This window comes from Ictalurus furcatus, chromosome 25, assembly GCF_023375685.1.
Source record: "Ictalurus furcatus strain D&B chromosome 25, Billie_1.0, whole genome shotgun sequence".
Lineage (NCBI taxonomy): Eukaryota > Metazoa > Chordata > Actinopteri > Siluriformes > Ictaluridae > Ictalurus > Ictalurus furcatus.
Genome location: NC_071279.1, coordinates 18,146,318 through 18,158,573, shown reverse-complemented (window position 1 = coordinate 18,158,573; position 12,256 = coordinate 18,146,318). Strand labels below are relative to the sequence as shown.

At 38.8% G+C, this 12,256-nt stretch overlaps 1 protein-coding gene across 1 annotated transcript in view; it reads right to left on the bottom strand.

Annotated features, from left to right (window-relative positions):
• rgs6 (regulator of G protein signaling 6) overlaps window positions 1-794 on the bottom strand; it is a 99,869-nt gene extending 99,075 nt beyond the window's left edge. Inside the window, exon 1 of the mRNA XM_053613756.1 lies at window positions 599-794. Coding sequence (XP_053469731.1) covers window positions 599-700 — 102 coding nt within the window. The 5' untranslated portion in view covers window positions 701-794. The remainder of the gene's footprint in view (window positions 1-598) is intronic.
• Between the last annotated feature and the right edge of the window lie 11,462 nt (window positions 795-12,256).

Genomic DNA, 12,256 nt, shown 5'->3' with positions numbered 1-12,256 from the left:
ACCTCCAAATGAATTCCTCCCACAGTTATTTTTGTCTTTTAAAGCTAAATATAATCTGTGCACTGTGGCAGAGCGCATTCCGTCGAGCTGTGTAAAAACAACAACAAAACAAAACAACAACAAAAAAAAAAAGCACTTCAAGAGCCGCGGGTTGCGCATCGCTATTCGATCCCTCTCAGATCAAAGCAGCAGGCGATGAGGAGTCGAATATGGAGGAAAAACCTCCCGGGAGCTGATGTAGACATCTCCGTTCATCAATAACGTATAAGTAGTTCTTGTCCAACACAGATTTCTCAGTTTCAGAATCGATGGAAAGATTAAACGACTGGGGTTTAAGAATCGATAGTGTAAGATGATATGCAGAATAATTATTTTGACATTTATTACACTGATTTATTTACTTCCACTGGTGAACAGTGCAGCCTAAAAAGCATTCAAGCTGGAAATGTCATTTGCACCCTGTGTACAGCTATTAACGGCCGTGTGGTCTGATAGTAGTCACGCAGTCGGTGGTGCGTTAAACGTTTGTGTTCACGAAACATTTCCGTTCCGCTTCAGAGCAGAAAGTAAAAAAACGCAGAAACGAGCACGTTCGTACCTTCCTGTAGACGATCATGTTGGGCGAGTCCTCCTCGGGATCGGCCGTCCCCGGCGCCCCCTGCGCCCCCGGCGCCCCCTGCTCCTGCGAGGCCTGGGCCATGCTCTCCTCTTTGTCCCCCTCCACGACGATGTGACTGCAGCTCAGAGCCTGAAAACCGAGAAGAGATCAATCACATGGACCGGATCCCGGAGAGCTTTCCAACAACGAAGCGCTTTGAAGGCAACAAATTACCCATCTGCAGCCGTTTGATCACCGTGAATGCCAACAGATTAACATTTCATAAGCTCGATACAATGTGGCGGAGGGGGAGCCGAGCAGTATGAGTTTATACAGACAAAAGCACTGAACATCTGTTACGATTGGACAATGAGGGAGGAGATAAAAGAATTAAAAATACATTCGGAAAATTGTTAAAACAGCACGGGCGCCGGTTTCGCGCTGTGAAAGTCCAGCTGTCTCGTGCACGCGGACATTTTCGGTGCACATTTCAGATTTCAGTGTTTCTTTCCCAAATTACACACATATCATCATCATCATCATCATCAGCGATAAAACATGGGATTCTTCCAGTTATTGTTCATTTTACAGTTACAGAAATTATTAAGGTCTTAAAATTGTCTTTAATATAATTTAGGTAATGTTTGGTGTAGAGCTTTACGTGCACTTTACACTTGTAGAGCCTGACTTGCGGTGAAATGAATCTGTTGTCAGAAATCCAGGAATAAAACGCTTCAGGACATTTTGTTACAGGAGATTAATCAACGTCGGGGTGGTAAAGGTAACGCTGGATCGTCTCACCACCCCATCGCTGATCATTTTACCATAACAGGACGACACGGAACGTTTAACTCGGGTAATGATTTATAGATTCGGAGACACACACACACACACACACACACACACACACACATACGTATGGCCATCAGTAGGATTTGATTACCGTGTATGTGTGTGTGTTTATTGACGGTGGTCCGTAACGCTCGGACACGCTCAGAGCATGCAGCAGGAGAAAGGGTGCAGGACGCTGAGCAGGAGAGACGGTGAGGACAAATAAGTCCAATTTTAGAACCGAAGACGGAATCCATTTTGAAAGCAAACGAGGAAATGATCACGAGATCAATCAGCTAGAGAAGACAACCAAACGCGTGGTTTTAACCTCATAACACATTTCTGCTGCTTTGTACACCGTGAAAGGAATTTTATCTGGAAAATGGAAACCAACAGCAGCCATTTTTTCCTGCTCCTACTGTGGGATTTCCTCTAGAGACTGACAATCAATACGACAGGATATAAAGCAGGGTTTCAGCCGCTGCTGTGGTTGCTGTCGACGGGTTTTTTTCTTCCCTGTGACACGATTGAGCTGTCTGCTACGTGGCTGCGTGCAATGTTAAACTGCCCACTGTTCTTCAGAAAAATCCTCCAGCTCCTGCACATTCTTTACTTTTCCAGCATCTTCTGTAGATTTGATCGCTTTCCATCAGCGTCTATATGACGTCGAGATCCGTCTTTTCACGCTGAGGACGACTGATGGACTCGTACACGGCTATTACAAAAGCTGCAAATGTTCACTGACGCTCAAGAAGGCAACACGATACATTAAGAGCCCGGGGGGGTGTAAACTTTTGAACAGGATGATCAATGTAAATTGATATTATTTTGTCTTCTGGGAAACATGTAAATATCTTATGTAGCTTCTGAAGGGTGGTACTAAATAAAAAAATAATAATAATAATGATAATAAAATAACAATCGACATCGATCATCCTGTTCAAAAGTTTACACCCCCCTGGCTCTTAACGTTCTGTAATTGCACCTTTTGTAATAGTCGTGTACGAGTCCCTCAGTCGTCCTCAGTGTGAAAAGATGGATCTGAACATCATATAGCCGCTGATGGAAATATGTAGAAGATGAGGAAAAGTAAAGAATGTGCAGGAGCTGGAGGATTTTTCTGAAGAACAGTGGGCAGTTTAACTGCTCAGGACGAACCAGGGATTCTGGATTCTGATTGGTCAGTCGGCGTTGATTAATTATCTATAACAGCAGCTGTGACAGTAGTGCAGCTGCAAATCACAGCGTTATAATTAATAATGCGCTCGTTCTGGTACAGTAGTGTTTTTTTAGTAACTGAGTTTTCTGTAAGGGGATGTTTATTTAACATTTAGGGAAGGAGTCTCCAGTGCCAGTGCTTTGTAACAATCAGAGGTAAAGCTATAACTTTTTATTCATCATCTTCAGGATGGAGACGTTTACGCTTTGCATATTTCGCCGTCTTATTAACTTCATGGACGTCCCTCAACATTAAATGTAGCTATAAACGGATTTTTAAAAAATCATGATGTGCTGTTTTTTTAAAATAAATAAATAAATAAATAAATTGCGATCATTGCCGAGGAATAAAACACTTCAGGGTGTGCTGTTCTAGGGAAATAACTCGTCATCACCCTGTTGTTGATTATTTTCCGGGAACAGCACGACACACTGTTTTTATTTACTTTTACTTACATAAATGACAAAATATGTACAGCTTATATTCAGAAGCTGAAGCTCCCTCGATCTTTATAGACGATCCAAGAGACACGGTCTTTTAACGAAACATGCCCGATGCAGAGACGTAATGAAATTTCACTCCAGATGAAATTTTATGCACTACATTTAATATCTTATTGTAAGATTATATTGTATTGTACTAAAAGCACCTCGAGACATTAGATATTGGCAGTATAAGGTGCTATATCAATAAACTGCGTTATTATTGAGTCTCACACGGTCCCTGTTCATGTCTCACCTCATCTTCTGTGTGTTAGTCATGCGCTTATCTGTTAATAAATACAAGACGGGGCTTTTAAGGAATACTCTGGTGTGCTTTCCATCTGTAGTGTGTGTGTGTGTGTGTGTGTGTGTGTGTGTGTGTGTGTGTGTGTGTGTGAGAGAGAGAGAGAGAGAGAGAGAGAAAGACACTGGAATTTAACACATTTTCCAGCAACAAGAAACCCACTTTACTCCGGAACGGAGTGTAAGGGCAGTTACTTATATGTTGTAACTATGTAGTATAATCTATAACATACTCTATAACATACTGTATACTCTAACACACTCTAACACTAACATACTCTAACATATAATCTATAACACACTCTGTAACATACTGTATACTCTAATATATAATCTATAACATACTCTATAACATACTGTATACTCTAACACACTCTAACACTAACATACTCTAACATATAATCTATAACACACTCTGTAACACTAACATACTCTAACATATAATCTATAACACACTCTATAACATACTGTATACTCTAACACACTCTAACACTAACATACTCTAACATATAATCTATAACACACTCTGTAACACTAACATACTCTAACATATAATCTATAACACACTCTATAACATACTGTATACTCTAACACACTCTAACACTAACATACTCTAACATATAATCTATAACACACTCTGTAACACTAACATACTCTAACATATAATCTATAACATACTCTATAACATACTGTATACTCTAACACACTTTAACACTAACATACTCTAACATATAATCTATAACATACTCTATAACACTAATATACTCTAACATATAATCTATAACACACTCTGTAACACTAACATACTCTAACATATAATCTATAACACACTCTATAACATACTGTATACTCTAACACACTCTAACACTAACATACTCTAACATATAATCTATAACATACTCTATAACACTAATATACTCTAACATATAATCTATAACACACTCTGTAACACTAACATACTCTAACATATAATCTATAACACACTCTATAACACTGTATACTCTAACACACTTTAACACTAACATACTCTAACATATAATCTATAACATACTCTATAACACTAATATACTCTAACATATAATCTATAACATACTGTATACTCTAACACACTCTAACACTAACATACTCTAACATATAATCTATAACACACTCTGTAACACTAACATACTCTAACATATAATCTATAACATACTCTATAACATACTGTATACTCTAACACACTTTAACACTAACATACTCTAACATATAATCTATAACATACTCTATAACACTAATATACTCTAACATATAATCTATAACATACTCTATAACATACTGTATACTCTAACACACTCTAACACTAACATACTCTAACATATAATCTATAACACACTCTGTAACACTAACATACTCTAACATATAATCTATAACATACTCTATAACATACTGTATACTCTAACACACTCTAACACTAACATACTCTAACATATAATCTATAACACACTCTGTAACATACTGTATACTCTAACATATAATCTATAACATACTCTATAACATACTGTATACTCTAACACACTCTAACACTAACATACTCTAACATATAATCTATAACACACTCTGTAACATACTGTATACTCTAACATATAATCTATAACATACTCTATAACATACTGTATACTCTAACACACTCTAACACTAACATACTCTAACATATAATCTATAACACACTCTGTAACACTAACATACTCTAACATATAATCTATAACACACTCTATAACATACTGTATACTCTAACATATAATCTATAACATACTCTATAACATACTGTATACTCTAACACACTCTAACACTAACATACTCTAACATATAATCTATAACATACTCTATAACACTAATATACTCTAACATATAATCTATAACATACTCTATAACACTAATATACTCTAACATATAATCTATAACATACTCTATAACATACTGTATACTCTAACACACTCTAACACTAACATACTCTAACATATAATCTATAACACACTCTGTAACACTAACATACTCTAACATATAATCTATAACACACTCTGTAACATACTGTATACTCTAACATATAATCTATAACATACTCTATAACATACTGTATACTCTAACACACTCTAACACTAACATACTCTAACATATAATCTATAACATACTCTATAACATACTGTATACTCTAACACACTCTAACACTAACATACTCTAACATATAATCTATAACACACTCTGTAACACTAACATACTCTAACATATAATCTATAACACACTCTATAACATACTGTATACTCTAACACACTCTAACACTAACATACTCTAACATATAATCTATAACATACTCTATAACATACTGTATACTCTAACACACTCTAACACTAACATACTCTAACATATAATCTATAACACACTCTGTAACACTAACATACTCTAACATATAATCTATAACATACTCTATAACATACTGTATACTCTAACACACTCTAACACTAACATACTCTAACATATAATCTATAACACACTCTGTAACACTAACATACTCTAACATATAATCTATAACACACTCTATAACATACTGTATACTCTAACACACTCTAACACTAACATACTCTAACATATAATCTATAACATACTCTATAACACTAATATACTCTAACATATAATCTATAACACACTCTATAACACTAACATACTCTAACATATAATCTATAACACACTCTATAACACTAATATACTCTAACATATAATCTATAACACACTCTGTAACACTAACATACTCTAACATATAATCTATAACATACTCTATAACATACTGTATACTCTAACACACTCTAACACTAACATACTCTAACATATAATCTATAACACACTCTGTAACACTAACATACTCTAACATATAATCTATAACATACTCTATAACATACTGTATACTCTAACACACTCTAACACTAACATACTCTAACATATAATCTATAACATACTCTATAACATACTGTATACTCTAACACACTAACACTAACATACTCTAACATATAATCTATAACATACTCTATAACACTAATATACTCTAACATATAGTCTATAACACACTCTGTAACACTAACATACTCTAACATATAATCTATAACACACTCTATAACATACTGTATACTCTAACACACTCTAACACTAACATACTCTAACATATAATCTATAACATACTCTATAACACTAATATACTCTAACATATAATCTATAACACACTCTGTAACACTAACATACTCTAACATATAATCTATAACATACTCTATAACATACTGTATACTCTAACACACTTTAACACTAACATACTCTAACATATAATCTATAACATACTCTATAACACTAACATACTCTAACATATAATCTATAACACACTCTATAACACTAATATACTCTAACATATAATCTATAACACACTCTAACACTAACATACTCTAACATATAATCTATAACATACTCTAACACTAATATACTCTAACATATAATCTATAACACACTCTAACACTAACATACTCTAATATATAATCTATAACATACTCTATAACACTAACATACTCTAACATATAATCTATAACACACTCTATAACACTAACATACTCTAACATATAATCTATAACACACTCTATAACACTAATATACTCTAACATATAATCTATAACACACTCTGTAACACTAACATACTCTAACATATAATCTATAACATACTCTATAACATACTGTATACTCTAACACACTCTAACACTAACATACTCTAACATATAATCTATAACACACTCTGTAACACTAACATACTCTAACATATAATCTATAACATACTCTATAACATACTGTATACTCTAACATATAATCTATAACATACTCTATAACACGGTAAACTCTAACATATACTCTATAATGCACTCTCTATAATGCACCTAGAACAATCTATATCTTACTCTATAAGTGATCCATAAGGAGAGCTTTGGTAAGATTTCTCATGCCACACCTCATCCTCTCAGCTTTATTGTTTGACTGTCATGAACCTAGTTTTGTATTTTTACACCATAGACTCGACATGTTTCAAAATTTATGCTCTATATCATCATCATGTGACGGAGTTTACCATCAACCGCCCTTTAGAAACGAACCGCAATTCATTCGTGTATTTTAAACCAGAAACAGAGGAACAGTTTACATGTCAGATTATAGCGTTCTTGAGAAGGACTGCTTATGAGGACATGTATTTTGGTACCGAAGAGAGTGTATGTGGTGGTGCACGTTGCCCGTTTAGGGGATGAAAGCGTGTTTAAGGCGCCGCATAGCGCGCATAAGTCTGTCCAGTGTCGCGTAGGCCCGACGCTCACGTGGCTCAGTGCTCGCCCGAACGAAGTGCTCTCTCTTCCACGCGCAGACGTTTCTCTGTGCGTGTGCGCACAATCCGTCACACTGTGCGCTCATTTTTAATCCCCTCGCGTCCTCTACGCTTTAATCCGGTGGCCTGTACTGCACGAGAGATTTTCACACAGTTTGCGGTCTGCTTTGCATGAATCTCCAGGTTGATCTCTCATCTGTTCATTAACGCAACAACGTTACACTTGGACTTTTGTCACCTGGAATCACACGGTGGTGTCGGCGCCTCCCTAAAAATCACCTGCGGTAAGATTTGCATATTCTCTCAGCATGTTGATTTCTCCTCGCACACCACACACACGGTGCACAGAGATTAAACTATCAAACACAGGAGTTATCCTTTAAGAGGAAGTGCTGCTGGAAAGTGGAGCAGAGAGACTGTGTGTGTGTGTGTGTGTGAGTGTGTGTGTGTGTGTGTGTGTGAGAGAGAGAGAGAGAGAGAGAGAGAGAGAGAGAGAAATCCCCTGACTGTGGCGACACTCTGGCTTTCAGATTAGACACTGCAGTCCCCACTGGGTTTCAGAGTAGCAGCTGTCTGCTCCCAGTGTGCCAGTGTTAGTGTGTGTGTGTGTGTGTGTGTGTGTGTGTGTGTGTGTGTAAAATCATGTGCTTAACATGACAGTAATGAATCCTTTTTTTTCCTTCTTTTATCCACTGCTACATGTTGTCTTCATCAGTACATCTCCACAGTGCTGCTGTTATAAATATAAATATAAATATAAATATAAACAAATGAAATAAAATGTCATCCGTTTAGAATTGAGTCTGAGAGAAACAAGAACAAAAAAAAGATCAATATTTGCATTGAAACTTTTCCATTTTGAACTGCCCGTGGTGATGTCATAACGAGCCCCACAGCTGACCAATCAGCAGCCTTGCTTTAAACTCAAACACAGCGCAGGTGCACACTCTAGGACGCTCTTTTCTCCCTCCGTTATTCCATTCCTTATTTTTTGAAATCTGTTTTGTTTTTCCATCTCTCCCCCTTTCCTCTATCCGCTTCACGTGCATTTCCCCTCCTCTTTTCACTCTTCTCTCACTGTACGTAGTTTTACTCTTCCTCCTCCTGACTATCTTTCATTCATCCGTTTTTTCTCTCCCAGTACTTCTTTATTTCTTCATTCATTTGTTTATCGTCTTCTGCCCTTGCTTCCGGGCATTTTCTTTCCGTTTCTTCCTTCCTTTTCCGTTTCTTTCCCTTCCGTTCATTCTGCTTTGTTCCTCTTATACCGCTTCAGTTTATTTGTTTTTTTTATCCACTTATAGTTACATATAAACGTGAAACACAGCTATAAACACACCCCCCCCCCCATCTCTCTCTCTGTCTCGGAATTGATACTTTCTCTTCTTTCCTTCCTTTTCCATCTTTCTTTCTCGCTTCTGTCTTTTTCTTTCAGCTTAAACTCCTCCTTTCACACTAACCGTTTTCTTTTTAGTTTTTCCCCCCTTCTCTCTCCCGGTCTCTACTTTCTCTATTTTCCATCTTTCTTTTCGCTCTTCCTTCCTTCCTTCCTGCTTCATGTCAATTCTTTCGCTTCCTTTCACTCTCGTATTTTTTCCCCCCATATTTACTTCTCTCTCTCTCTCTCTCTCTCTCTCTCTCTCTCTCTCTCTCTCTCTCTGTCTCTCCCTCCTGGTCTGTTTTCCTTCTCTTCATTCCTTCCTTCCATGTTTCTCGTCTTCTTTTCTCTCTGTGCTTCATGGGCATTTCTTCCACTCTTCTCCTTTTAATCATCTTTTATTCTGCCTTTATTTCTCACCCCTCTCACTTCTCCCTCCCTCCGTCTTCTTTCCGTTTCCTTCCATGCGTCCTTTCCTCACTTTCGGCTCCCTGTACACGGTATGGTATTGATGTCGGAGAGCGTGTTTACACGGTGAAACAGTGTGTTAGTGCTGCAGTTACACCGGCTTTTCGAAGGTGGGTTATAACTGAGTTCAGAGACGGCGAGAGAGAGAGAGAGAGAGAGAGAGAGAGAGAGAGAGAAATGGAGGGAAAGGAAAAGATGTGATGTGAGCGCTGGAGCGTGAAGCTCTCGGTTGTGATGTGCTGCACCTGCAGACAGATGTGCTGCTATTCGGGGAAACGGAAACAGCTGCATTCACACCGTGCTCTCGCCTCGATGTGTTCGAGCCAAATGAATCCTGAGAATGGGAAGCACCCCCCCCCCCCCTCTCTCTCCTCCATCCCTCCTCTCTGTCCTGTACAGGCAGCGATTAAAAAAACACAGGAGCATCTCTCAAAACTCAAATCAGACACAAGAGCGGGATGCGACCCTGAAACCTGAGGTGTCACCTGAAGCACACTTCACCACACACACACACACACACACACACACACACACACACACACACACACACACACACACTCACAGTCCATTCCATATCCATCCCTCAACTCCCTTCATGAACAGCTGGAAGTGTTCATTACCTTAGCAACAAATTCCCGCCGTGTGCACTTCCTCCTCCGAGCTCAATCTCACCTCCTTAGCAACCAGATAAGAGCAGGTTCATGGTGATAAAGATGGGATGAGGAGCGGAGCGGACGGAGAGCCGTAGTTCCACTTGCTGTAGGATGAGGACAGCTGCGGCAATCTTCCCTCCCTCTCTGTGTCTCTGTCTCTCTGTCTCTCTCTCACTGTATCTCTCGCTTTTCCTTCTCCTTCTTTTCTCTCACTCAGGACTGAAGGATGGTAGCGTGGGTGTCCGCTGTGCCGGGTACAGAGCGGACAGGTAGAGTGGGAAGATCCTGGCGTGTGTGCAGCCGGACGCATGCGAGTGCGAGAGCGTATCGGAGAGAAAGAGAGAGAGGGAGGGAGAAGGAGCTAAAGAGGGAGGTGTAGAGAAGCTGGTGGATGGGTGGAGAGAATCAGAGAATCTCCCTACGTTCATCACGGAGAACAATTTGGAAACATATTTATTAGAACGCATAACAGAGGACGAGAGAGAGAGAACGAGAGAAAACGAGAGAGAGAGAGAGAGAGAGAGATAGAGAGAGGGAGAGAGAGATGGGGGGGAAATGGGGAAAATGTGCAGACCGGAGTGCATTTTAAACCTCATGTCCTTGGAGAAATCTCGCTTGTCTCCGTCTTTTTCTCCCATCAGCTCATCTTACAGCTCGGATTCTTACAACCAAAAGGAGATTAGATTAATGAGCGAATTAAACTGGAGAAGAAAAAGAAAATGAGAACCCAAGTACAGACAGGAGGAAAAAAAAATACATAAATACACAATATATAAATATAAAGATAAAAGATTTCGTGTTGATTTTTAGCCCTGAACCAGTCCGTCTCTCACCCAGGTCTACAGCGTTTGTTCAGTAAAGCGTGTCCTTCTTCATACATACGGGAAAGTAACACTTTTTACGTGTCAAAATGTCTTCCAAAATATTTTTGTACTTAGTAATTAGTTTATATATATATTATTTATATATATATATATTCCGATAACCTTTAAGATCACCTTTGACCAAAAGAAGACTGTACTGAAATCACTCTCATGGTGGATCAGGAAGCTGTAACAAGGTTGCGATGGACTTTAACAGGAAACGTCACAAGCACATCACACACCATTCCGTCCCCAAACTTCTTAACAAACACAAGAAGGCGGGAAGTGTTGCGGACCGACTGAGATCATCCTCCACTGACGTGGTGCTGGTAAACACAATCCCCTGTATATGGAGGCTTATATATGGGACCCCGTGTAATTTTAGCTCTTCAGTAAAGTCCAATCCAACTAAAAGCTACGTGAGGCGATCGGAGCACATGCTAGCGCTATGCTAGTCGCGAATACTGAGAGTAGCAGTATTGATACCTTTACAGTGCTAGACCGGGTTCGCTGGGCTGTATCCGTGAACGTTATCAAACTTCATCTTATTGGGGTCAGCCTGAGGCGCGCATCAACTAGCTCACGGTTCAACTTTACTCAGTATCCGGACGACCGGACGCCTCGCTCTTAGGAGTCGGGAAACCCGGGGTAGCGTGATACGGCTCGACACAAAGCTTTATACCACACCGAGTGCCTACGAGTACAACGTTTCATTTAACTACCGAAAGACATGTCACACATCTGATCAGTTAATAGTTCAATTTAACGTCGCGGAACGTCCGAGAGACGAGTTCTCGTTTACGTTATAGCTGCGAGAAACACTTCTTCCCTCACCGGCCTCTTTTTTTTCCCCTCTGTCTCTCTCTCTCTCTCTCTCAAAAAAACACAACGCAGCTTGTCATTTTACCAAGAAACCGGATTCATCATTCACAAATCACCGAAACTGGAGACTCCTTCCATCAATGTTTCCATAAACCAAAAAAATACAAATAAATCGTCACCAAATCAACGATTACACACATTTTTTAAAAAATCCCTTTATGTGCAGTGTCGTCCTGCGAACGGGCGGTTACTATAGAAACG